The sequence below is a fragment of the Zonotrichia leucophrys genome, chromosome 5 (assembly GCF_028769735.1).
Source record: "Zonotrichia leucophrys gambelii isolate GWCS_2022_RI chromosome 5, RI_Zleu_2.0, whole genome shotgun sequence".
Classification (NCBI taxonomy): Eukaryota; Metazoa; Chordata; class Aves; order Passeriformes; family Passerellidae; genus Zonotrichia; species Zonotrichia leucophrys.
Window position 1 is genome coordinate 57,708,145 of NC_088175.1, and position 27,771 is coordinate 57,735,915.

A 27,771-nucleotide genomic window follows, 5' to 3' on the forward strand; every position below is an offset into this window, starting at 1 on the left:
CCAGTAGCACAGTGAACAGAAAGAAATAATAAACAATTTGTTGATAATGAATAACTCATTTTCTTCCACCAGTTCTGTTGTTTATTTTAAGAGCTGAGTGATCCATGACAGCAGGCTACATCTACCTTTGTGTAGAAAAAAAGTTTATTTTTTAGTTTGTTATCATAACTGGAAGGTTCCCTGATTTCCTTCATGGTGGTAGAGTATGTTCATTAGGAAGTCAAGGTTTTAACTCACCTGTCCCACACCTTCCCTATAGTCCTTCCTAGCAATTCCACCCCCCAAAATGCCCCCACCCCAGCCATTGCCTCCTGTGAGAGATCATTATTTTTGGTCTCTCCTCACCTGTCCCTGCCCAGCTCAAACTCCTTGCACCTGCTGCAGCCCTGCCTGGCAGGGTGTATAAAACCCTCTGTGTCCAGCAGGGAGCCTGTGCTGCCCCTGGCACTGGGGTTAGGGGAGCAAGAGGAAGCTGAACTCTCATCTTTTGGGTTTGGAGTCAAGGTAAGGGCTTCTGAGTTGGTTTTTGGTGAAGGGATTTGATGTGTGAGCTAGGACCTGATGGTGTAAAGTTTGTTTTTTTTATTTTTCCTCTTGTTAGTTATAGGGGTTTTATTGGAAAAAAAAAATAGGTGGGTGGAGGAAAGCACAAGTAAAGCTGTTTACTCTTTTCTGTACTGGCCAAGTAGATTCTTAAAACAAAGCACCAAAAACGGGAAATTGACTAAAGCTCTTCTAATTCGGATGTTGTTATTTAAGAAGTTGCTCCCCTTTGCAGAGGGTGTATTAGGGGAAGGTGACCTCTGCAGCTGAAAACACTGGAGGACAATCTGTAATAGATGGAAAACTACTCAAGGGTGCCTTAGGCCTTGTTTTGGAGCAAAGAGCGGCATCTCCTCGGGTCAGGCGCTGAGGCGGAGTTGGCTGCGGGGCCCCGGCGCTTTGGATGCTCCAAGTTCCCTTTGCAGGAGCAGCAAACGCCAGGGGCGGCCGCGGGCGGGGGCTGCGGGTGCCGGGGAGCCCCCGGAGGCAGGCGGGGTCGGGCGGAGCGGGCCGGCCCCCGACACCGCCCGCCGGTGGGCGGCCCGCTCCGCTCCGCCCGTGCGGCCGCGGGGCTGGGGGAGCGCGGCGCCGGCACCGGGCGGCGGCGGCGGGAGCCAGGTGAGGCCGGGACACGGACACGCACACAGCCGGCATGGCACCCCGCCCTGGGCAGCGTTCAGCCCGGGGTTTCGCGTTTTCAATCGATTCGTGGCTTTTCCCAGCGATGCTCGGCTGCCCGCGGGGCAGCGCATCCTCGGCGCGGCTCTTTGTTCCCGGCCGGTCCCTGCAGCCCCGGGGGATGGGGAAGGGGCAGCGGGGAGAGCGGGCGGTGCTGCCATGCCGGGATGGGGGTCCCGGTGGGGTCCCTCGGGAAGTCTTTGGGGGCCGGGGTGTGTTTGTCGTGCGGGTGGTTTGGGGGTGACCGCCGCTGTCCGTCTGTCCTGCTGCGGGCCTGGGCAGGAGGAGCCCCCGGGCGGGTGTTCGCACTTGATCCCCTGCCCGGTGGGGAGAGAATGCAGTTCTGGGGTGTAAAGTCACCTGTAAATGACTAAGGAGGACATCAGGGGAGATGGAGCTGTGCTGGGTGTAATCAAGCCTTGAGCCAGCCCTAATCCCCTTCTCTGGACCCCAAGGCAGAAGGGCCGGACAAGGTGCGTTTAATCTGCTCTTAAACCTTCACCTGCAGGGACTCCCGATCCTCCCGCTCTCCTGTGCGGTGTTTCCGTCAGCCTTCGGTGAGGCGCTGGAATTGCGGAGCGTTTCTTGCTGCTTGGCATCCCAGTGCTGTCCCTGTGCTCCCAGGCAGGCTGGGGAGCGGCGTTTCTGTCCTTTCTGCTGCCTGGAAACTGCTGCACCCTTTGGCCTCATTCTTCAGCACCCCCTCCTCCCTGGCTTAATCCCTCAGGAATTCGGTAGACCTTAGACTTTTGTGGTGCCGGGGACCTGGCACGGGTCAGAAGCCGCGGGGAACTATGCAGCTTTTACTGGCAAATCCAAGCAGGGATTTCCATAGGTGGTCCGTGTGCCGTTCCGAACAAAGCTCGGTGGCTGGGGGAATAATGCCTAAAACATGTCATGTCTCTGGCTCCTCAAAGAACTCCAGCTGGAATGCCGAGGCTGGAAGTGGAGGTGATGTATTATGTATTAAGGTGCCTCACTGGGACTGGCGGGAAGCTGGCCATACAGAATATTAAGACCTCATTTGTTTGTTTTTAAGGATGCGTCCTCAAGGGTAGGCGAGGATGTGCCCCTCTGCTGTGTGCTTGTCTCGACGTAATTTTTCTCACCTGACTTTGTGTTGGTGGCTGGTGTAGAGTTGTGTCACTGCTGGGATTTCACTGAGGTGGTCGAGCTGGTCGAGGTTTGCTTACCTGAAGTGTGTGTGCTGGAAGGGCATCAGTTCCCCAATTCACCCGGCTGAACTGGGCAAGGACATAAATGATGGCATTTTTCTCGGCTTGTGCACAAAAGTAGGAGCTCTGCAGTGTATTATCTGCTGCCTTTTGTATTCAGCACAAGTAATGAGGCTTGGATGGCATACATTAGCACCCTGTAACAGAGCACTTGACGGCTGGCAGTTGTTTGACTTGTATGTTTTGGCTAAATCTTCCCATTAAAAGATTTGCTGCCTTTTTTTGTCCGGTTCCCCTACGAATTGTCGGTGAATTTCAATTCTCAGTGAATTCCGGAGCTGAGCGCGCCCAGGACTGTTCGGGCAGCCCGGGCTGGCACCACGCTTGTGCTTGGAGGTGTGAGGAGCTCTTTTCAAAGGCGAGGCAGATTTGGCTGGGGCTGACCTGTTCGTCTCCTCTCTCTGCTTTATGATGCGTGCAGAGTGTCCTCCCTGTGTCAGAGGCATTGTTAGAGCAGAGTTATTAATTCAAGGGAGTTTAAAACTTGGTACTTGTTTTTATCATACCGTTTCAACAATTCGGGTGAAAACATAGCTGTAACTTGAGAAAGATAGAAAATAACAGCTAATTTTTATTTTTTGGGGGTAGGAGGGAAGGGAGTTGTTTTCTCTAAGTGAGCTGGCTGGGTGAAGCTCTTAAAAAGCTTTCAGAGGGAGTAGCTGCACACAGCTGGGACAGAGAGGGAGCTTAATCCTTTACAGCCTGTCTCCACAAACCACTGGTCCATGCAAGGAGCAGCTATTGAAGGAGAGACATCTGCTCTGCCCTGTGCTGCTCCCCTGCAAGCCTGCCCTGCTGGAGTGGCCATAACAGGCTGGGGCTCCTCCTGAGCTGGCTTTTGTAGGGCCCTCCCAAGAGCTGATCTCAAAGAAGCCTCCAGAATTCAGAGGGGTTAATGGTTTAATAACTGCTGCAAGGGCTAATTGTATGGAGCAAGCAAGCAGCCCGGCTCAGAAAGATCCAACCGAGTCTGAGACTGCCTCAGCTGGTGACCAATTTATATTTATTGTCCCTCGGCTTCCTGACTTCCCCACGGAGGTAGATGGTTCTTATTCTTGTGGGTAGCTCCTGGAGATGTCCAGTTTTGGCCTGTTTTCAGCCTAGCAGTTCTTTGTCTATTTTCCCAGCCTCCCAGGTGTTAAAAGGAAAGTTATTATTTTCCATGCTGAAGATAAAGCTCCCTGGCTGCCTGCAGTCGCGCTGCCTTTGCGGCTGGAGGAGCTGCATCTCCTGGGATTTGCTGTTATTGAGTGCAGGGGAAGTAGCTGGCACTGCCTCTTGCCCTCAGTGTGTGCTTCCTATTGGAAGCAAGGATTAGTTTTTTCCACTGAGAGCTTGGCCAGTGCTTGGCAGCTGCCTCCAGGGCTCCAGCTCTGAGGATGCCAGGTGAAACGTGGGGACAGGGAGTTCCTGCAGTGTGAAATATCGAGTTACTGCCTTGGAGCTGCTCACAGGAGAGCTCAGCCTTACTACAGAGGAGGTGCTTGGTCAGGGCAGGGTGCTCCAGCCTGGCTATAAAACAGCCAGATGGGAGGAGGAGAAATGTGGCTCGGTGCAGCTTTGCTCTGCAGCTTCTGCATTCAGGGGAAGCGCTTCAGCAAGGTGTCAAACTCTGCTTAAGGAGATAGCCAGGTCACTGCTGTTCATACACTCTCTAATCCAGCCTCTTCCTAAAGCTAAGCAGCTCTTAAGCCCTGACTAATCTTCTTTGAAGTGTGAACCTGTGCCATTATCCTGCAGCAAGCTCTGGGCCACTATCTCCTGCTTTCACTGAGTGTGAAGGTCTAGGTTAGCTTGCATCTGCCTGTCGTGGATTTCCTGAGCAAATAACTCTCCAGTATGGGTTTTTGCCCTATAGAAATGTAGGATTATTACCAGCAGGGCTTTTCAGATTGGTAGAAACAATATGAAGCTGCTCTGAAGGACCCCAGGAACTCTTATCAGGCTGGTATTGTGTCCATGTTATCTACCCTCCAGAAGGAGGAAAGCTTCTAGTAAATATGGAGTAACCTTGTTGAGAGATGAGCATTTTGGTGGTTCTGCTAACCACATCCTGAATATCGTGGGCTATTGGAGAGCCTAGAGCTAGAAAGCTACAAACTATCTGTCCAGATGTGTATATACATATGTATAATGTGTATGACTGCAAGAGAAGTGCTTTTCAAGTGCAGCTGGAGTTCTGTTTGTGTTTAAGCATTGCTGAAAGCATTTGTGCCACCTAAATGCTCCTGACTTCTTCAGAAGCTGTATTTAAAGCCAAACTATCTTTTAAATAGAGAAAACCCAACTTCTTGATGTTTCAATAAGCCTGCTCTTAACAGGCACTTGCTGAAGGGGTGTTGAGGTGAACATGATTTATATTCATCTGCATGGTGAGGCAGATGCATGGAGTTAGGCACTAACAATTTAACTTGCATAATGTATTCTTAGTGCTTTTTAATTACAAAAGTGCATCAAGAATTAGCCTGGGAAAAGAGCTAAATATTGTCAGTTTTCAGCTATTTTTTTTTTTAGGCAGGGGATATAGAAAATAGATGGGTAGCCACCTATCCTTCAGAGATGCTAAAAATAAAGGGGAAGGTGTCTGGGTTGGTGAAGAGTTTTTGGTGGCTTTTGCTTGTCCCTGAGCACCTGGTGCATGTGTGTGGCCTGTGATGGGGAATTATTCCAGCAGCTCAAACTGCTGGGATGAGGCTTCAGGGAGCATGGAAAAAGTGACTCAGTGTGCCCTGAAGGCTCAGCCAGATGCTGGAGCCTGCAGTGGTTAATTCTGAGCTCTGTTGCTGCACTCTGTGGGTACAAATGTGAGTGATACTTCTGAATGTGCAGTCTGGGTGGGGAAATGAGGAGTGTGGATAAATTTAGGGATTTATCCTGGTGCCCATGAGCAGTGACACTGCACAGGGTGACCATTGCTGTTCTATGGAAGGCTGAGGGGTGATTCTGACAACCCCAGCCTCTTTCCTACTGATATTTGCTATTCCTGCAGCCCAAAGGGACAAGCAGTTCACTTGGGAATGATAAAATCTCACCTCATTCCACACCCTGCCATGGGCAGGAACACCCAGGCTGCTCCAAGCCCATCCAGCCTGGCCTTGGACACTTCCAGGGATCCAGGGGCAGCCACAGCTTCTCTGGGTAACCTGTACAAGGGCCTCAGCACCATCAGTCAGTAATTTATTTCTAATGTCTAATCTAAACCTAGGTGAAAAGCCATTCCTCCTTGCTCTGTCCCTCCATGCCCTTGTCCAAAGTTCCTCTCCAGCTCTCCTGGAACTACTTTAGGCACTGGAGGATGCTCCAGTGTGTGCCTGGAGCCTTCTCTTCTCCACCTTCCAACCCTCCCAGCCTGTAACAGAGGTGCTCCAGCCCTGTGATCTACTTACTGGCTCTTCTTCGGACTTATCCTAACAGGTTGAGCTCTTTCTCTCCTTGGGGCTCTCAGAACTGGAGGAACATGTGAGAGAAAGAGCTTGAAGCTGCTGGTGGCTGGATGCCCTTGCATAGGGCTTGTCTGTGCCCCTGAGCAGCTACCAGGTCTGCTGTGACAGAGATGTTTGTTGTGTCATGGCACTGAGTGGGGCTTGGATGGGATGGTCTTTGCTCTGGGATGGTGGAGTTGGAGAAGCAAGGCCAGGGCTGGGGCACATGCCCAGGGGAGGTGGCTGGGAGCTGGAGCTGTGTGCCTGGAGGCAGCAGAGCTTGCCAAGGGCAGGCTGTCAGCTGGCTGCATCCCTGCTGGCCTCAGGTTCAGTGCTCTCTTGGAAACCCTGGGTGATTGTGGACATGAGGCTTTCTGGAAGTGCCTCCATGGTGCAGTGCAGCACGGGCACTGTGCTAGTGCTGCAGTGCTGCTCTCTGGGCTGCAGCTTCCTCTGTGGGGCCAGGGAGCTCAGCCAGGACCTGATGCAGCCCTAAAGCCTCCTTGGTGTGGCTCTGGTGCTGTGTTGTGCCCCACAGACCCATCTTGTTCTCTGTGCAGGTTCCTTGGTCTCCTCCTGTGCCAATGCACAGAACAGGGCTGGCCAGGACAAGCCTGAGACTTCATGGTCCTACAAGCATCGTTTTTGGAGTTGGTTCAGGACCAACAGGTTGATCCACAGCATTGTTTGCAGGTCTGATGCCTGCTGGGTAGAGCATAGCACTCTTACTAGGGAGGAACTGGGTGGGAGCTGGGCAGGGTCTTGGGGCTTCAGATCCTTGGAGCTCCCAGGTCCTGGGCTTCAGATCAACATTTGACTTTTGTCTGGCACCTTCAGGTAGGGTAGGCTGAGAAGAGTAAAACAGATGGGGGAATTCATTGCTTGGAATGTGTAGTGAGGGTCTTCTCACAACTGGCCATAGTTTTGGTCTCCCATGGTTTAAGGCCCTGGGTCTGTGGTTGGTCATGGGTTGTGTAATCTTGGTTCCTTTTTCCCCTTCTAGGTCTCTGGATTTGTCAGCCTTGCAGGCTTCTGGACACATCTCCTCTCAGCCATGAGGGGATCAGAAGGATTTAATCTCTGTGTGCTCACCTACAGCATCCTGCTCTTGTCCTCCAGCCTGCCATGCCTGGCGCAGCCTCTGGAGGAGGAGGAGGATGTGACAAAGCTCCAGCATGGCCCCTGGGCAGGGAATGGGCTGCAAGATGAAAGGACAGCCATGGTGGGCTTGAAAAACAACCTGGGCCCTTCTGAGCAGACAGCTTCTGAGGAGCCCTGTGCAGTGTCAGCACTGCCATCTGGAACACCCTTGGGTGGAGCTTTCACTGCAGGAGGAGAAGCCCTCCCTGAAGCTTTCACTGCAGGAGGAGAAGCCCTCCCTGCCAGCCCAAGCCATGCTGTGCCCCACAGCCAGGGCCTGGTGGGTCCCCCCTCTGCTGGGGCACTGCCTGCCAGCCATGAGGAGGAGCTGGCTCCCACTGAGCCTCAGCTGCGTGAGGATGAAGCCCTCAGGGCCATGCTGACCACAGCTGTGACCACGCTGAGCCCTCCAGGCCAGGAGGAGTCTGGTGGCCCTGTTGGTGAGGCCACAACCGAGGGTGGGGTGGCAGTGGAGCCCAGCTCTGCTGGCCCCTCAGCAAACCCCCTTTCTGGGACCACTGAGGAGGAGGAGGAAGCAGAGAGCAGCTCGCAGCCCTCAGCTGTGCCCCAGCCCACACTGAGCCCCAGCTCTCCCAGCTGGGAAGCAGCAAGTCACCTCCCTGTCATCACCCCAAGTCCCCAGGCTGCAGGTGTCACCTCTGGGCTGGGAACGCTGAGAGCCCACACAGGGAGCCCCCTGAAAGCCCTGGCTCCACCAACATCTGTGGCTGCCAAACCTCCCCTTGTGGCAACTGAGGCCTTCCTTCAGCCAGAAGCTGGGACAGGTGTCACCCAACAGGAGCTGCCCTCTACGCCTGGCACTGCCACCATCCCCCCCACAGACACTGTGCCACCTGACTGGGATGACACCAAGCTGGGGGACATCACTCAAGGGAGGAGCACATCTCATGAGGAGCTGGGGACAACAGAACCATCCCAGACCAGCCAGGGAGGTGTGGGGGAGGAAGAGGATGCCACCAGAGCGTTGCCCTCCCCAGTGTCCCCTCCAGCAGCGCCTGAGCTTGCCAAGGAGAGCAACTGCACAGAGCCAGTGCAAGGGGAGGAGCTGCCAGCACCTTCCCCAGGCAGCAGCAGCTCTGCTTCCCACCCTGGGAGCCTGTCAGAGGCAGGCACAGCTGATCTTGGCTCACTGGAAAACGTCAGTGTAGTGACAGCAGAGCAGGAGAAGAGCGTCCCTCCGTCACAGCCAGAGGCTGCTGTGCTGACAGATACCCAGCCTGAGCTCTCTCCTACTCTGCAGAGTTCATGGAAAGGTAAAACTTGCTTTTACAGACACTTGCCTCTCATTTCTGGGATTTAAAGTGAGCTGTGCCAGCAGCCAGTGAGCTGCTGGTGTCTTTAATGCCTTTACAAGGGTGCTCAGAGAGCAAACAAACTCCTGGGGCTGTCTCCTCACCCCATGGTGGAGCTGGGGCTGCCCAGTGCTTGTCCTCACTCTCACCTGCAGGCAGAACTCCTCCTGGACAGCCTGATGGTGTCACCTTGCCCTGCACATACCCCCAGAGATGCCACCTTCAGCCTCATAACAGCATTCCTACTTGGTGTTTAAAATATAAAAGAAATGCTAAAAAAAAGGCAGGTCAGGTGTTGGGCATGTTTCTAGGTTGATGAGGACTTTTTAATTGCTGGGCATCTTTATTCTTCCCTCTTTGGCTGCAGATGTAAAAGGATGAGTTCCCTTCACTGCATCCAAAAGACCTAATTTTTGCTGTGAAAGAAAGGAAGCTAATTGCAGGCTGGTGCTGCAACCTGACTGATTAATTTCTAGATTAATTTTTAAGCACTTGACTTGTCAGCAGGCTGCCTCTCTGCTGTTTCCCAGATGTTGGGGAAACAACACTGTCTATTAAGACTTGTGCCACAAAAATCAACCCTTGTGCATGGCTGAGGCTTCAGTGGGACACTGGAGGCTGGCCCTGCTGCTGGCCCTGTGGCTCTGGAATTATTAATTCCTGGAGTTCTGTTCTTTCATACTGCTTCAGATGTGTGCTCTGCTGCTGTCAGCTGTCCTGTGAGCCCACCCTGACACGTGTTCTTGCTGTAGGTGCTGCTGAGGAGGTGACAGCAGCTGCCCAGGAGGCTGCTGCTGCTGTGCCAGCTGTGCCAGAGGTGCCAGGTGCCACCCAGGGAGCAGGGGCTGCCAGCTTTCCTCAGGAGAACAGCGGGGAGGACACCCAGATGCTGACAGCTCCCAGTGCCACCCAGGTGCTGCTGGCAACTGGGGCTTCCTCCACAGGGAGCCCTGTGGCTGCAGAAGGTAGGATTCTGCTTCAAGGGCACAGGGTGGGGTGGTACCTCTGGAACCAGTGTCACACTCCAATCTCAATGCAACATCCTTGTTTAAGTGACTTTTTTTATGCTAAAGTTCTGCCCTCCCCTCTAAACCTGGGCTGCCACTGCTTTCTGCCCATGCCATGAGATCCACCACACTGGGATTTGCCAGCATGTGGATTTTTTTGCCCCAAATAAGTGAAGTAGAAATTAAAAAAATGCCCCAAACCAAACAAATCCCCCGTCTGTTCTTGCTAGCAAGCTGCCTTTAGCTTTAGACACTTGAACAAATTTTTATTTATGGAGGGAGAGTTTTTACTTCTGGAACCCAAGGCAGCCACAGATTGCTGATGCTCAGTCCAGAGGATGAAAATATTCTTTGCTCTCCTGCAAGAGCCTGGCAGGCCCTTGGGTGTGGAAGCCTGCAGTGATATTCACTGAGAAATGGGTGTCACACTCCAATCTCAATGCAACATCCTTGTTTAAGTGACTTTTTTATGTTAAAGTTCTGCCCTCCTCTCTAAACCTGGGCTGCCACTGCTTTCTGCCCATGCCATGAGATCCACCACACTGGAATTTGCCAGCATATGGATTTTTTACCCCAAATAAGTGAAGTAGAGTTTAAAAAAAATGCCCCAAACCAAACGAGCCCCTTACCTATCCTTGCTAGCAAGCTGCCTTTAGCTTTAGACACTTGAACAATTTTTTATTTATGAAAGGAGAGTTTTTACTTCTGGAACCCAAGGCAGCCACAGATTGCTGATGCTCAGTCCAGAGGATGGAAATGTTTCACCAGGGTTCCATGGGAGCCAGTGGTGAGGGAAAGACCCTCCTGCACGAGCCTGGCAGGCCCTTGGGTGTGGAAGGCTGCAGTGATATTCACTGAGAAATGGGGGATTGCTCTCAGGCTGCTGTAGCTCACACAGAAATGCTCCAAGCAGTCCTGTTCCTGTAGCTGCTGCCTGCTGGTTTGGTGTCACTTTGGCAGGTGAATGTTGGAGCCTGTTTTCCTGACAGGAGTGTAGCAAGGGCTCCCTCAGCACCAGGCTGGCTTTGAGCTGGAGTTTCTGTAGTACTGGGGACCATTGTAGTGAAAATGCTGCTGGGCAGCTTTTCTGGCTGTTCTTGTGTTGCAGGGCATCAGAAGAAAAGCTGTTTGCATTGTATCTCTGAATTTAGGGTCTGTTTGTAAGGGGGAGAAGGTTCTTCTGGCAGGTTCCACTAATTAAATTTGCTTCTGGGATTTAATTATAAATTCAACCAATTTTTATCTTTTTAGTGAGCTGTTAGATCTGCCACTTGGCTCAGTTCTCAGCTGGTGGCTTGGTGCTCTGATCTTGCAAGGGTGTGGTGATGAGCAGTCCTTAAAGCAATGGAATTAAAACCTTTAAGGGTTCCCCCCTCATTAAGGGGAACCTCCTTTGCTGGCTGCCCTCGAGGAGAAAGGTTCACTACAGCAGAGTCACTTCTCAAAGGAAACAAAAGTTTAGTGACTTCCTTTGAGTTAAATTTTCATTAAGGAGTTTCTTGGGGTTTTTATAAAAGCTTGTTATGCTGAATGGTTGCTGTGTGGTATTTTTAGGGTGGTGGGAAAGAAATAATGAATCTGACTCCATGTTCTTAGACGGCTAATTTATTATTTTATGGTATTATTTTAAAGAATACTATACTAAATAGTATACATTTAATGTAGTATACTATACTCATTATATACTTTATATACTAAATAGTATGTATTAGTATACTATACTAAATAGTATAGAAAAAATAGTAAAGAATAGAGAGGATATTTACAGAAGACTTAACAAGATACTAATGAAAAACTTGTGACTCTCTCTAGAGCCTTGACACAGCTGGGCTGTGGTTGGTCATTAAGTCAAAACAATTCACATGTTGGATAAGCAATCTCCAACCACATTCCAAAGCAGCAAAACACAGGAGAAGCAAATGAGATAATTATTGTTTTCCTTTTTCTCTGAGGCCTCTCAGCTTCCCAGGAGAAGGGATTTTTCAGAAAATGTGACAGCTGCTGTTTCCTGTCTCCTGTAGATCTCACAGATGGGATCCTGGTCACCAGTGAGAAAGCTCTCCCAGCCCCTGGTGGGATGTCTTCTACTCCAGCTGGACAGACAGAGGAGCCAGCCAGCAGAACTGTGGTCCTGGTGACCCCATCATCAGTGTCCCCATCTGCCAGGAGGACAGCTGTCCCCTCTGCCAGGAGGACCAGCACAGCTGGCACCTACGGGCTGGAGCGCCTGGAGTCTGAAGGTACCCCTGGGCCTCAGGGGCAGGGGGGCTCCTGTGGGGTGCCAGCCCTGCCCTGACAGCCCCAGTCTGTCTGTTTGTCTGTGTGCACATCTCACTGTTCCCAATAAAGGTGTTGGACAGCCTGTGCTCTCCCAGGAGGCACAGGAAGCAAGCAGTGAGCAGTGTCCTGGATGATGTCTGAAATTCCAGTGGCTCTGGTGGATGGGGTGGGTTTCTCCTCGCTGGGGAGCAGCAGTGGTGCTGCTGTTGCAGCAGGGTCTGGCTCTGCACACCTGGAATGCACCCACCAAGGGGTGCTGAGGCAAAGCAGATCCTGGGCTGCAGCTCTGATCTGCCTTCTCTTCACCTCACCCACAGTTTTCCTGCAGAGGAACTGTTCCTTGCTCCTTTTCCTACTTCTGCTTGCTCATCCATCCAGTTCTGTGCTCCAGTCTCTGGGCTGATAGCACCTGGCAGGAATTAATCTTCCTGCCTGTTTTTGCTCCCCTTCCTTTATCTTGACCTTCTCTTGCCTTAGTGTTTTACTGCAAAGGTTGGCAGCTCTCCAGGGGTGGCACTGCCAGATGGTATTTCTCCTCTGAGTAGAGGTGGGGTGCTCCAGACAACAGCTCATCAGCATCTTTTTCTCTGCAGGAAGCAATAACTCTCTCTCTCCTGTGGAGTTTAGAGGGCAGCAGAAGCTGGGAGTCTTCCCCACTGCATGTTCCTGGCTTGCTGCTGGCTTTGAAGCCTTCCCTGAGCTCTCTGGGGCTCCAACTGCAGCATTTTGCCCTTGCCAGGATGAATTTTGGATGTGTCTGGCAAGGCAGGGATGTGGTGCTGATGGGAGAGTGGCAGCAGGGGAGGGAAAGGTTGTGTGTGTAGGGAGAAGCTGATCCTTCAGGCTGGGAAACAAGGTCTGTGCTTAGCAAGAGCAGTGTGATTCAGGAGGCTAAAGTGTTTTATAGCCCTCTGGGATCTCCTTTAGAAGCCTGGGTTTCTGCATGGGAAGATAAGAGGGATTTCAGTTTCAGCTGAGCATTGGTCTCTCTCAGTTTAATGAGACCTGCACAGACATTAAAAAAAAAATCTTTCTGTTCCAATACAGGACTGATGCAACTTTCTTGGATTCTTTCTGCACTCTGTTTTCTCTGCTCTGGGCTCCTCTAAAGGCAGATGTGGGCTGTGGCTGAGGGCTCAAGGGTTTCTTGGAAATCTGGGTTTCTTGGCTCTGCAGGTGCCTGTTCTCCAAGGGACATGGGGCTCTTTGCGCTGTGTGCATTTGACAACTGGCACAGCTCTTGTGGTGTAAATCTCTTCTGCTCAGCCCAGACCTCTGTGCAGGGAGCCAGGAGGTTCCCTGGTGCTGGGGATGATGAATCCACATCTTGTAAAATGGGACAATTACAATTATCATTTGGGGAAAGGCTTTCTGCCTGGGGATGCTGCTGCCCCAGTTAAGCACAAAGGAACATTTTTGAGCCACAACTCTGCTCTCTCAACATCTTTTTTTTGCTTAAAGGCAGTTGGGGAGTATCACATCCTCATGGTGGAGTGGTATTTAGAAGCTTAGCTCCCAAAATTACAGTTCCTGCTGTTTACTCTCAGAATACCTTGAGGCTGCCAGATCCAGGATGTTTGAGGGTGCTTTCCTTTAAAGCTCCATGGAGCTCCAGCCCAGGACACTCAGGTTTTTGAGGGATGCTGTTTCAGGCACATGATTGCGTCCCTAATGAGGAATCCTGGCCCTTTGGGGAGGGGCTCACTGTTGGAAGAAGTGCCAGGAGCTGAGTGAGCTCTGCTGCCCTCAGTGGGGTCCTGCTGCCTTGCCTCACTGAAGGGCTGGCTCATCATTAAATACCAACCCCTGCTGCTCAGCTCCCTCTGGTTCTTGGGGACCATCTGTGCCAAACTGCCTGTGGTTAATTGCATCTCTGTATTCACCTGCCTGGCTTGGATGCAGAACTGTTTTAAAAATCAAATTGTGCAGGCAAAATGGAAATATGTCTGGATGAGCTTATCCTCCTCTCTGGTGGACTCTGGAGGGATGAGCTGGGGAACAAATTTCCTCCTGCCTTGACTCCTTGGTGAGCTTGGTTCTGCTTTGCCCTTCCTAGTCAGAGAAATCCTATAAAGGGATTATAGGATATGGGGACAGGACACAGCAGAGGATAAGGCTTGCTTGTCTGGGGGAATTGATTATGTATTTTGTCTCTGTGCCTAGAATTTGTATGTCTCTCTAGCAAGCTGAGCACTGCAGCTTTCTCTGTAGAGTACAAAGAGCTACTGGTGTTGAGTTTGTGAGGCCTGCGGGATGAGGTGAGAGATGAGACTCTGACTCCATGTTCTCAAAAGGCTGATTTATTGTTTTATGATATTATATTATAGAATGCTATATTAAAACTATGCTAAAGAAAAAGATACAGAAGGCTTAACAAGAATGGTGATGAAAACTTGTGATTGACTCCTTAGTCTGACACAGCTGATGGTGATTGGTCATTAAGTAAAAACAATTTACATGAAACTAATCAAACATGCTCCTGTTGGTAAACAATCTCCAAGCACATTCCAAAGCAGCCAAACACAGGAGAAGCAATCAGATAATTCTTGTTTTCATTTCTCTCTGAGGCTTCTCAGCTTCCCAGGAGAAGAAATCCTGGCAAAGGGATTTTTCAGAAAATATCATAGTGACACTACTGGCTCAGCTGGCTTAGGACCAGTGTGGGAGCCTCCCAACATCCTTCAAAAAGTGACACTCTGGAAAGAAACCACATTGCTTTTCAGCTTGGTTCCTGTGCTGTAACATCTGCCATGCTGTTGGCAGAGGTGGCTGCACATCCCCAGCGTGGCAGCCTTTGGCAGGTGGCACTTTCTGAGGTGGCAGGGCACGTGCCATGCTCCATGTTCCGCAGAATCTGTGCAGCTTCCAGCTGGGACCTGCTGATAGACCTCACTAGACTCTGGTCCTGCCACTGTGGGTGAGGCTGAGTCTGTATTTAACCCTGCAGGCTCAAGGTTTGCTTCTCTTGACTCTCTCATTCCACCCCCTGCCATGGCAGAGACACCTTCCACCATCCCAGGCTGCTCCAAGCCCTGTCCAGCCTGTCCTTGGATGCTTCCAGGGATCCAGGGGCAGCCCCAGCTGCTCTGGGCACCTGTGCCAGGATCTCACACCTTCCCAGGGAACAATTCCCTCTGCTCTCTTGCTGGGAGTGAGCTGCTCACACAGCTCAGGGGTCAGGAGCTGTGCAGGCTGTGGAGGGTGCTCAGAGCTCTGATTAAAGGAGCTGCTGTGCCTGTTGTGTGGTGTCAGGAGAGCCAGCAGCTCTGAAAATGGCAACTTAAAATCAGTTGCTCCAGAGGAGGAGGCTTTAACCAAGTAGCTCTTGAGTGTGGAGTGTTCCCAATTAATTAGGATGGCTCTCAGCTGGCAGAAGTTGGAGTTTCATGTGCATTTGCAGCCTGCTGTGAGCTGTTTTGTGTACCACAGAACAGCTGAGGTTGGAAAAAACCTGCAGGACTGAGTCCAACTTTTGACCAAACACCTCTGTGTCAACCAGCCCACATCCAGTCTTGTCTTAAACACCTCCAGCCATGGTGACTCCACCACTGCCCTGGGCAGCCTCTTCCAATGTTTAATTACCCTTTCTGTGTAGAAATTCCTCCTGAATACTTCACAACTTGTAGCCATTTAGCCATTTACATAAACTTATAAAAGATGCTTCAACTTTCAACTCCCCACTTTTCATTTGATCTGTGGCACAGTACAAGGAACCCTCTCTTTTTTTTTTTTAATTTTTTTTTTCTTTTTGGATGTGAAGAGTATTTTTCCCAGGAATTAAGGCTCTGAAGGGGATTGTGATTTGGACCTTGACTGTATGGATTAAGATCTGCCTCATTAAATCTCTACAACCCTGTTAAAAATTCAAATTAGGATGCAGAGGTGTAAATAAAACAGGCACTTAACCCAGCATGGTTAACTAGCCTGATATTATAGTTCCTCACCAGCTCTTTGGCTATCAATTAAATTGGCAAGGAGCAGAAGGCTTAAAGCACGTGCAGAATGAATTATTAAATGGTTTTGGTCCACAGTTTCCTGTTGCATCTTGTTTATTGCTCCCACTGAAATAGGAGCTGCTCTCTGTTGACCTCTATCATCTTCTCAGCAGGTGCTGGCTCATCCCTCCTTTTCCTTTGTAGCAAAAAATGATGAAAAAAGTGACAATTTTTTGTATCAAACCCAACTTTTTTTTTTTTCTTTCCTTCTCTCTCTTCTAGAAGTGTTTGATACATCCACAGTTTTTCTGTACAGCCTCACTCCACTCATGGGCAAGAATTCCTTCCTAATCTCCAATCTTACCCTGCCTCTGTCAGGTTGGAGCCGTCCCTCTTATCCTGTCATGCATTGATCCAAATTCCCTCTCCAGCTCTCTGGGACCCTTTTTAGGCACTGGAAGGGTCCCTAAAGTCTCTTTGGAGCCTTCCCTTCTCCAGGCTCTGTTCTTTGTGATGCTCTGCCACTATTGTACCTTCAGCAGTTATTTCTTAGTCTGACCCATCTTGATCCTGTTCTTTTATGTGAATTTTGTGATTTTTTTTTTTGGGTGAATTTTGAACTGTATTAGATGTTTCTAATACAGTTTTAGATGTTTATATTTACCCCCCCAAAAAATGAGAGTTCACTTAAATATCACTTCAGTGTTGTAGCTTTGCCATGCTTATCTCCAAGCTTGGACAAAAATAACAGATAAACCCCCACAGCTGCTATTATTGCAGTGTAATTGGGCTGTGTGAGTGAAAGTTTTTAATGAGTTTCTGTTTGTTTTAATCTGAGGATTAAGCAGTTTGCCCTCCTGGCCCCAGGGAGGTGGGTGCAGATGAGCAGGAACATTTTCTGCTGGAGCTGCTCGTGCCTGGTGTTGCTCATGGGGATTTTGGGGAACTTTTGGGGTGCTGCAAGAGGGGGATCAGGATGGGGAAGGAGCAGGAAATTAGACAGAAATGAGCTGAATGGACTCAGTTGTGTTCACTCTGGCTCCTCTTATTCCTCACAGGATCTGAGTTAAAACCCAGAGACTGTAGCCCATAATAACAGACCTGCTCCCCAATATTCATCATCTGTGATGGTCCAGCCTGGGTTTGTCTAGAAAATAAACCTGAAATTAAATGTTTTCTTTTCTTGGCCTGTTGGTTGTTCTGTTCCCAGGCAGTGGGGTTGAATTGAATGTTTCTGGAAGAAAACACCAACAGCTTTTTCCAATGAAAATGGAATTTGTCTCTGCTGGTGGTTTTTTGGTTTTTTTTTTTTTTTTTTTGGTTGTTTGGGGATTTTTTTGTGATTTGCAAAAAAGCCCTATGCCCACAGCCCTTTTCCTGGGGAAGCATTTTGTTAAGAGATGTTGTAAACTCTTTATCTGCCTTCATCTCTGTCTTGTTCTGCCGTGTCCACTCACAGGTCGTGGCCATTAAATCTGCACTGATTTGACTGCTCCTCACTTGATAAATCACAACTTTTTGTCTTCATTTTTATCCTGATTGGTCCAACAGCAGCAAGCCAGGGAGCAAACTGGTTATTGCACATGCAGTGTGTGTTCTGCAGCATTTTGGGTGGTTTTTTTCCCCCTTTAAAATAGTTTTGTGTTGCTGAGCTGAGTCTTTAGCCTGGCTCAGTGTGAGAGCAATTTTGAGGTGAATGCTGCTGGAGAAACAGTTTGGTTTTGTTTTAGGAGGAAATCTTTGAATTAGACAAGAGAAAACAACCTTAAGTTCTACCAATGAAGATTTAGATTGGATATTCTAAAACCCTTGTCCCAGAGCAGTTTTTCAGAGATAAAAACCCAATGCCTGTTCTCTCTTGGCTGCTTTTCCCACCCAGTCTAAGGAAAAGCTCTGTTCATGTTCCTCTTTGGTGTTCTGGTTGTTCAGAGTGTCTGCTGGTAATTTTTGGGATTGTGCAGCATTTTGGGTGTTTTTTCCCCTTTAAAATAGTTTTGTGTTGCTGAGCTGAGTCTCTAGCCTGGTTCAGTGTGAGAGCAATCTTGAGGTGAATGCTGCTGGAGAAACAGTTTGGTTTTGTTTTAGGAGGAAATCCTTGATTTTGGACAAGAGAAAATAATCTGAAGTTCCACCAGGGAAGGTTTAGGTTAGGTAATAGGGCAAAATTTAATCACTGAAAGGTGGTGGTGGAGTCAGCAGCCCTGGAGAGATTTAAGGGATGTTTGGATGTGGCACTTGGGGACATGGGTTAGGGTGGCCTTGGTAGTGCTGGGGAGTGCTGGACTCAATGATTTGAGATCTTTACAACTTTAATATGTGATGTATAAATCTCTTCTATGGGTAGGGTTTTGTCATCCTGCTTTGTGTGTAAGATCTGACCCACCAGGTTTCCTCCCAACATCCTTTCCCTGTCTCTCTGCATTTACCCAGATGCTGAAACATCCCAAAAGATTGATTTTTCCAGAGCGCAGACAACACCACACCCTGCAAATCCCTTGGATGGTTTTGCAGTGTGGGTGACTGGGCTTGCAGAACCCATCCCAGGGGGGTTTACTCTGATTTTTGGCAGAGTTTCTGTGCTTGGGTTGTTGCCCCACCATTGTCGCAGATGTCTTTTAGTGAAAATCCTTTTCTAGGGATTTTTTCTTCCTGAGAAGCTGAGAGGCCTCAGGAACAAAATGTAAGCATTGATTATCTGCTGCTGTGGAATGCAACAGGTGCATCTGTGATTGGTCTCATGTGGATGTTTCTAATTAATGGCCAATCACAGCCAGCTGGCTCAGAGAATCTGAGACACAAGCCTTTGTTATCATTCTTGTCTTTTCTATTCTTAGCTTAGCTGAGCCTTCTGAGATGAAACTTTTCCTTCTTTTTAGTATAATTTTAGTGTAATGTGCATCACAAAATAATAAATCAAGCCTTCTGAACATGGAGTCAACATTCTCATCTCTTCCCTCACCTGAAAACCCCTGTGAACACCATCACACACCATGGCCCAGCTCAGGAGCACTGCTTGGTGAGATCCTCTCCACCTTCCCAGCAGCTCTGTCCTTCCAGGCTGCCAAAGGGGCTGTTGGATGGTGACATTGACTGATCACATGCAGGCAGCACATTAATAATGAAGGATTTGTCCTAGAAAGGCCTCCCTGCCTTGACAATCAGCTGGGATCACAGAAGCAGTGCAGAAAGTGAAGCTCAGTGGAGAAAACCCTTGGCAGAGGCTCCTTAGTGCCACAGAGCGCCCCATCCCTGATCCTGTTGGTGTTCACACAGCATTATTTACACATTTCCATGGTGTATTAGCACACAGGGGTCACCCTGCAGCACTGAACAGCACATAAAAACACAGCTAAAACTGGCAGGGATCACTGCAATCCTCTGTGGTACCTTTGAACATCTTCATCCCCTGAGTTTGGTGTGAGGGGGGGAAAGGACAGAGCAAATGACAACTGCAGGTTTTGTCCTGCAGCTTCTTCCCTTTTTAGTTTGGGTTGGGTTGTTTGTTTGGGGCTTTTTTGGGGATTTTTTTGGGTTGGTTGGTTGGTTTTGGGTTGTTATTTGGTAGGTTTTTTGGGGGTATTTTTGGTAGGTTTTTTGGAGGGATTTGTTTTGGGGTTTTTTGTGTGGTTTTTTTTTCCTTGTTTTTTAGGGTTTTTTTTGAGTTTTCTTTTTGTTTGTTTGGTTTTGGTTTGTTGGGGTTTTTTGTTTCTTTGGGGTTTTTTTGAGCTTTTTTGGGGGGTTTTGGGGATTTTTTTGGGTTTTTTGAGTTTTTTGGGGTTTTTTTTGTTTTTTGGTAGGGTTTTTGGGGGGATTTTTTGTTGTTTTTCTAGGTTTTTTTGGTTGAGTTTTTTGGGGTTTTTTCGGGGTTTTTTTTGAGGTTTTTTGGGGATTTTTTGGAATTTTTTTTTGTGTAGTTTTTTGTTGTCTTTTTTTAAATCTATTTGGGGTTTTTTTAGGCTTTTTTGGGGGGCTTTTGGTTTGTTTTTTTTTTTTCATTTTTGGTTTGTGGGTTTTTTTGTTGTTTTTGTTTCTTTGCCCTTTTTTTGTTGGTTTTTTTTTTTTGTGGGGTGGGGGTTTTTTGTACTTTGAATTCACTTTGTGCCTCTGAGTGAATCTGTCACCTTCCACTGAGAGCCTCTGGCTGCTCAGGGCACAGCAAGATCTTTCTGCTGCTGTGTGTTCAGCCTGACAGAGCGATGCTTTCCTGCCTCTCCTGAGCAATCCAAGTGTTTGCAAACATTAATGGAAAATACCTAAATATAGAAACATCACTCTCCAGTGAAGGTTTCTCCAGCTGCAAACCTGCTGTAGCTCCATTGCCTTCAGCAAGGTTATGAGCACAGTGGCTTCAGCTCCACCTTCTTCCACGCCATCACATGCCCAAAAATTGATTTTTGGTGCTTTTACCTGCTGGATGCTGCTGGTTTGCTTCAGATTCCACAGGGTGTGGGTTCCTGCTGGGTCAGGGAAATGCCTCACAAGGGAGGTGTGAGGGGGTCTCAATTCTGCCTAAGCCACAGAAATCATTGTGGATGTGTAGCCTCACTTTTGGAGCAAGCACAAGGTGAAAAAGCAAATCCCATCCTCTGGATCTCACCTGTGTCAATAATGGATCCCTTCAGAGTCCCATGATAAAGCCCAGTGGTGGCTGTTTCTATTAATAAAGCTGGAAAAACTCTGCTTAAAATGTGTTATTTTATCTCAGATCTTTCCTTGGGGCTCCCCTGCAGCTTCCCTAGGTAAGAAATAGGAGAAGGAGAAAGAGCCTCAAGCTGCACCAGGCAGGTTTAGGTTGGATATCAGGGAAAATTTCCTTAATAAAAGCATGGTCAGGCATTGGGCCAGGCTGCCCAGTCCCCATCCCTGGAGAGGTTTAAAAGATGTGTGGATGTGGCACTTGGGGCTTAGTGCAGGATTAACAGTTGGGCTCTAATCTCAGAGTAAAAACCATTCCATGTCACACAAAAATAGTTCACACTGAGCTGCAAATGAAACTCTGGGTTACTTCTGAGTCTGCTGGGCTTTGCACTTGCACTCCTCGCTGCATTCAGTCTTTCCCAACAGTTTTCTTTCAATCTGCTGCTGAGGCCTTTTGAAGGCCAAAAGGTGCCAGTTTAGGAGGAAAAATGTGACTTTTGTAGGAGTGTGAAGCACAAACCTCCAGCCTGAGCTTTGGCTCTGTGCTGCTCACTTCCCTTTCCCATTTTATGGGAGTGCCCAGCCTTCTGCACTCTGAGTTGTGCTTCCTCTGCTGAAATCCCACATTTGGGAAGTTTGTGGGGTTTTTTGGGAAGTGCAGCTTCCTCCTTGTCACCACCAAGTGGTGCTCTGCACTGCACCTTGCAGCAAGGCAAGCTGCTGGCATTTCAGGATGGGGCTTAAAAAGCTGATTTCAGATGCAGGAATGAGGCAGGGAGGAGAAGGGAACCAGCTCAGAGCCTTTTCCTTCCCCCTTTGCAGGGGCTGTGCTGCAAGGATCTCATTACTCACAGCTCTCTGCTGTGCCTGCCTGCTGACTGATGGAGCTTGGTGATCATCACATGTGATAAGTGGTCTCAGCACTTTCAATTTGGGTGTTCAGCTTGGCTGCCTGCAGGCTCTGGAGACAGGGAGATGGCTATCTGTGCCTTCAGCACTCCATCCTGGCAGGTGTGTGTTGCTGGGATTGCTAAAAATCACAAGAGGCTTCTAAAACCCTTGTCCCAGAGCAGTTTTTCAGAGATAAAAACCCAGTGCCTGTTCTCTCTTGGCTGCTTTTCCCACCCAGTCTAAGGAAGAGCTCTGTTCATGTTCCTCTTTGGTGTTCTGGCTGTTCAGAGTGTCTGTTGATAAGTTTTGGGATTGTGCAGCATTTTGGGTGGTTTTTCCCCCTTTAAAATAGTCTTGTGTTGCTAAACTGAGTCTCTAGCCTGGTTCTTGAGGTGAATGTTGCTGGAGAAACAGTTTGGTTTTGTTTTAGGTGAAAATCCTTGAATTTAGACAAGAGAAAATAATCTTAAGTTCCATCAAAGAAAATTTACATTGGGTATTCTAAACCCCTTGTCCCAGAGCACTTTTTCAGAGATAAAAACGCAATGCCTGTTCTCTCTTGGCTGGTTTTCCCACCCAGTCTAGGGGAAGGCTCTGTTCATATTTTGGTTTTCAGGCTGTTCAGAGTGTCTGCTGGTAAATTTTGGGATTGTTGATAGCTGTGTTGCTCTCAGCAGAGGGAAAAGACCTGTTTTCACTTGTCTTTGCAGTGAGCATTCTCCAGGTGCCACTGTCAGCTTCACAGCTGTGTGGTTTGTATAAAAACGTGCATTTTGACAGAGAAAAATTCTGATTTGATTCTAAATGCTGGGCACATTACAATACAGAAACTGCCTCTAAAATGCAATGGGAATTTAAGAGGCTAGCTAGCTGCATCCCTGGGAGCTCCATTAGATGCTCTGTGTGGCAGGAATGATCTTTCCAGGCACCAAAAGCCAGGCTCTAGCAGGGTGATGCAGCTGAATCCCAGCAGCAGCAGCTCATTTGTATGGAATACAGGAGTGAAAGGCAGCACTGGGATTGTCTTGTCTGGTGAGCTGAGGAAAACATGCAGTGGTTGGGAGCAAATCCTTGAATTCCAGGGCAGGGAGATGCCCTGGCACAGCACAGTGGGTTTATAACAGCCACTGATTTCTCAGATTCCCATCTCATGTGACATCCCAAATTTTGGAGGCCATTTAATCCAGGCTGGATTGCCACCAACCTATAGGAGCTACAACTACAGCAGAAATATTTGGACAACAAATATAACAAATAAAGGATTTGGTTAACAAAGGGTGGTTTGTTAGTTTTTAATGCCTGCATGCAGGGTGACTACACCAGGAGGGAATTTTTCTACAGGGCTGAGCAGAGTTGGTGTAAATTAGATAAAAGTGCATAAATACTGTGTTTCAATTCTCAGCCTTGAAAAAGGAACTGGGAGAAATTCAAAGCATGCCATTGTTCCAGATATTATCTTTCCCTGGTGGGTGGCTCCATCAGCAGCTATTAAATTGCTCCAATGCAAATTCTGGCAGAGGATGTCCCTGAGACTTTGGTAACTATAACTTGGGAAAAAAACCCCAAAACTGTGGGAAGACTGGCTCTGTGTTTACCCTGCTCTAGACTTCCTTCAGCATCTGCAGCCAGTTGTGGCTGGAAATAGGAAAAAATGGGAAAAAAACCCTTTGGTTTGATCCAGTACAGTGGTTCATGTGTTGCCATTTTAGATCCTAGGTATGAAATATGGCTTAAATATTTATTTTTTCCTATGTTAACAGTTTTGGAATAAATGGGTATCTGCTGTAGTGGAGAATTCATGGAATCACAGAATGGTTTTGGTTGAAAGGGACCTTAAAGATCATCTTGTTTCTATCCCCACCTTCCACGGGCAGGGAGACCTTGCACTGAATTCACAGGAATTTCCTCAGAGTCACATTTATCAGCTCTCCTGTGAAGTGTTGGCTATGATGCCTTTTTGGAGCAACCTGGTCCTGAAAGCTGTGCCCTTTCCAGAGCTGGGAAAGACTCAGTCAATCAGTTAAACACTGAACCAACTCATTGCTGCCTCCAAGATCAGAAATCAGGGGAGGAGCATCTCTCCGTGATGGGTTAAGCAGGGAGCTCTGCAGTTACAGAAACCCAGGTGTTTTACACATGCACATCCTTGTTTGCACCCTGCTGCTAGGAACCAAAAATTTACTGTGTTTCCCACTAATCTGAGAGTCTGAGATGACATCTCCTTGTTCCCCAGCAAGCTCCAGTGGTGATGAGCTCCTCCAGATGAGCCCCTGTGGGTGTTTTTGCTGCCAGAGAACAGGGGCAGGTTCCTGCAGCTGCTCTGCTCTGGAGGAGCTCAGCCTGGTGCTCCCCACAGAGATCTGTGACCCTTCTGCTTCCCACTCCCAAAGCAACTGTTGTTCAGTTCAGAAATAAAATGATCAGCCACAAGATTTCATTTAAAGCTTTGAACATCAATGTCAAGGAATCAAAACAATTCTGTTTCAAGATTCTTGTTTCTCCAGGGTAAAAAATTGTTTCTGGGTTTGGACTCTTGTCCTTGCACGTTGTGGTGCTGAATTACAGGGAGATGCTGTGGGGCTGAAGTTTCCCCATGTTAAGATGTGAAATCATCTCCTGTGTTTCCAACACGTGAATTACAACTTCAATTTAAACTGCAATTGCATAAACTCTTAACCATAAGGAGGATGTATAGTACAGTTGCTACTACTGCAGTGTGTCTGCTGACTCAAGTTTGCTCTCCTCTTTTGAGCTCTAGTTCAATATGTTCCCTGACATTTCTTTTCTGTCTCCCTGGCCAGAGGGTGAGGAAGAGGAAGAGGATGACGAGGAGGAGGAGGAAGAAGAGGAGGAGGAAGAGGAAGACGAGGAGGACAAAGACCTAGACCTGATGGATGAAAGCATGGAGGGTGACACGGATCTGCCAGGCTTCACAATTCCAGGAGAGACCTCCCAGGAGCCCCTGGCTGGCCTGGAGAACCCTGTGGCCCAGCTGGCTGGGGTGTCCTACCAGGTTCCTGACACCATTGAGTGGGAGCAGCAGAACCAGGGGCTGGGTAAGAGAAAATCCCTTTCCTCCTTCTTTACCCTTCACCCCTCCTGCTCTTCACTCTGCGTGAGACAATCCCTCATGCCAGCCATGGGTTGGCTCTCGAGCTGAGCACAGAGCAGGGTCATTCCTGAGGAATCCCAGTTCACCAGTGACAACGGGGGGAAACTGGGCTGTGTCCCAGGCAGCGTGACCTGACTTGTCATTTTGGGGAAAATATGGATATTCCAATCCTGCTCATTCATTACCAGAGCTTAGTGTTGTCTTGCTCCAAGGTTGGACAATAAAAAACTTCTCAGGTGAGATTCCTGGGCAAATTTCAGTTCCCTTTGCCCAAGATAGTTGGTGCAGGGATATTTGTCTTGAGGGGACAAAGGAGTTGGGTATTTGCTTATCATCCTCTTTGCTACTTCAGAACATTGGTCTGAGTTCACTTTTCTGACATTTTAAGAGGTCCATTTATGGTCCAGCCTTGGGAAGCTGTGCTGGCAGTGTGAAGACAAACCTGCAAAGCCTCTCTAAAGCTTTATAAATTTATTCCTGCTGTACATGCAGGCCCTGTGTTTAATTTCTAGCCTTACTCCACCTAGGAGTCAGTGTTTGTACATGTGAGGTCCTTGAGATGCAGGTCAGAGCTGCTGTGGGACAAGGGAGATCTGAGAAAGGAACTTGTCCAGCTTGGCAAAAGCTCTGGAATAATTTCCCAGCATACTCAATTCCCAAGCCAAGCCCTGTCAAACACTGTGGGAACATTTCAGGTGAATTTGTGGGAGCTGAACCACATCTAGACAGAAGGTCTTTGTGTGTGACTATTAGAATTAGCTGTTATGAGAAGCCCATCAAATAAAAATCCACAAAGTCTTTTATATATTGTCCTTCATATATATCTATGTGATTTCTATCACTTCCCCTGAAAGCATAATTCTGATTTTACCTGGATGTTCTCTTCAGTGATGCTGTTTCCAGCCTGCTTTAGTGATCTTGGCTTCCTTAATTGAATCAAAGATTGTGTTTCAAGAACTGTGTGGGAGGTTTGATTTCCAGACCTCTGTGGGAGGGTTGGCCTTTGAAGGGGAGATTGAGTTTGCAGCAGGACTGATCCCTCCCTGTCACACTAAATCCTGCTTGAAAAGCACTCTGTTGTGTGGTGGCTGTGTCAGGGCTGTGTCAGGGCTGTCTCACATGTCCTGCTGTCCCCCTGGATTTGTGTGAGAGGAATAATTTGAGTCCTTAAGGGTTTCTGGTTGTCTTTGGCAAGCTCAGTGAAAGAGATGTGTGGTGCTGCTGTAAGTGACAATGTTTGCCATGAACATGTAAAGACTTGTATGTGACAATGTTTGCCATCAGCTTTGGGGTTACAGAGGAGGTTCTGTGCCAGACACAGCTCATGGTTTGTGTCTGGGCTGTAGTCACAGCTGCATTTCCAGCTGCTGGAGCAACAGGCTCAGGGCAGGAGTTGCAGATCTGGTACAGCAGGCAGGGGACAAAGCAGTGACAAGGTGCCACAGACATCTTTTATGGAAAATCCTTTCCTTAGGGTTTTTCATCCTGAGAAGCTGAAAGGCCTCAGGAACAAAATGTAAACAATGATTATCTGCTGCTGTGGAATGCAACAGGTGCATCTGAGATTGGTCTCATGTGGTTGTTTCTAATTAATGGCCAATCACAGGGAACTGGCTCAGACAGAGAGCTGAGCCACAAACCTTTGTTATCATTCTTTGCTATTCTATTCTTAGCTGGCCTTCTGATGAAATCCTTTCTTCTATTCTTTTAGTATAGTTTTAATGTAATATATATAATAAAATAATAAATCAAGCCTTCTGAAACATGGAGTCAGATCCTCGTCTCTTCCCTCATCCTCAGACCCCTGTGAACACCATCACAACCAGGGCCTGGTGCTGTTTCTCAGACCCCTGAAACGGCTTCTTTGCACAAGTTTGAGACAAGGACTTAACAGACTAGGTGGTAAAAGGCAGGATTATTCTCCCCACTTTGTTTTATTGACTTCCCTGTGCAGTGTGAGCTGGGTCAGCGTCACAGTGATGGCTCTGAGCACCTGGAGCTCTGGGCAGATGAGGATTTTGGTGTTCTCTGGAACTCACTAGATCCAAGTGGTTGGGATTTCCTTTTGTTTTTAGGCTGCTCCAGCCAGTACAGCACCCAAGAGGGAGAGGATGAGGCTGTGGCTGAGCTGAGTTCATTTTTAAGAGTTAGGTGGGACTTTTGTGCAGTGCTGTGCTGGCAAAAAAGAGGGGACACAGTGGGATCAGCCTCTCTGCTTGTGACTCAGCCCTCTGATTCCAGCAGGCAGGCACTTCTGTAAAAAGCCATTTATTCTTTTCCTGTCCAGGTGACCTCAGTGTCACAGGAGAGTGACACTGCTCCTTCCCCATCTGCAGTGTGCTGCTGCTCACCAGTACTCCTAAGAGAAAGGGAATTTATTTATGTTTAATAGGCACAAAGAAAATGGAACTAGATGAGGAGATGGGAGCTAAATGGTCTTTAACACCCCTTCCAACCCAAGCCATGCATAATTCTGTGATTCTGTGAAAACCAAAGGCTTGCAGGAGCTCACACTGATAACCTAAATCCATGGAAGGAGCTGAACCCAGGGGGTGAGAGCTGATTTCCTGGCAGTGAGTGAGGAATGGGAGCTGCTTCTGCAGGGCTGCAGCCCTTACCCTCTCCAGCTTGTGCCAGGTGAGGATTTCTGCCCTGGATCCCAGCTCTGGACTCATGGCACACATCAGGCTGCCTCTGTGTCCATGCCTGGTCCTTGATGGAGAGGGTTTGGGAGAACAGGAAAGCTGGGAAAAATCACACAGCTTGTGTCAGCACAAAGTGGGTGGTTAAGAACAGAAGAAATCCCCCCAAAACCTGGCAGGAAGCTGGAGGAGCTGCTCCCATTGTTCTGCTGGAGCACCTGGAGACACCAGACTCACTGTGAAAGACTTGTTAAGCTTTAGATCTGCTGGCTGGGCTATTTTTTCTTTGAAACCCTTTTTCTCCAGGTGATTTTCATCTTTGAAGATCCAGTTCTTTTAATTTGGGGACTGCTTTGTAACTGCTGGACATGCCCAGAAGAGCTCTGTGTGTCTCTTCCTTCCCTATACAGCCCTGGGATGTGAAGAATTTCCCTTTTTGTGTAAATTAAGCAGGGTTTGGAAGGGGAAGTTGTTCTGTTTCACCTGGGATACAGCATTGGAAAGGGAGACCTGAGGGAAGGTGACAGCACCCAACAGAGGGGACAACATCCAAGCACCAAACTTTTCCAGTTGGCATTTTCCATTTTTAAAACACTTTGCACACATTTCTTCCTCCTGGGGATTCTTCTGTCCTCTAGCCTTCAGAAATTTGACATTTAATGCTAAAATCTGTGGTGCAGAAGAGCCCAGAAGTGTTGGAATAGCTGTTCTCAGGCCAGTTATTATCCAGGCTGCTTGCTCTGATGGCTGACACAACTGCAAATCCCTGGAGAACGAGGAGCTTGATCCACAAAACAGCTTGGCATAGCAAGAGACAGGTTGGATTTTTGTAGTGGTCAATAGGAAGGCACTGGAGGAACAAAATCATTAAAAATGTCAGTTCTGGGCAGTCAGATGGTCCCACATTAACTCCGGCTGAGCAAAAGCCATTTATT

At 48.4% G+C, this 27,771-nt stretch overlaps 1 protein-coding gene across 3 annotated transcripts in view; it reads left to right on the forward strand.

Annotated features, from left to right (window-relative positions):
* The first annotated feature begins 385 nt into the window (after positions 1-385).
* Positions 386-27,771, forward strand: part of ARMH4 (armadillo like helical domain containing 4) — a 62,843-nt gene continuing 35,457 nt past the window's right edge. For 2 of the 3 annotated variants that reach the window (XM_064715848.1, XM_064715851.1), the window contains exons 1-5: positions 386-504; positions 6,882-8,292; positions 9,084-9,296; positions 11,360-11,578; positions 23,884-24,138. In XM_064715848.1, the coding sequence (XP_064571918.1) occupies positions 6,933-8,292; positions 9,084-9,296; positions 11,360-11,578; positions 23,884-24,138 (2,047 nt within the window). In that variant the 5' untranslated portion in view covers positions 386-504; positions 6,882-6,932. Of the gene's footprint in view, positions 505-1,074; positions 1,162-6,881; positions 8,293-9,083; positions 9,297-11,359; positions 11,579-23,883; positions 24,139-27,771 lie in introns of those variants that run through there. The other variant, XM_064715849.1, reaches the window with a different exon arrangement.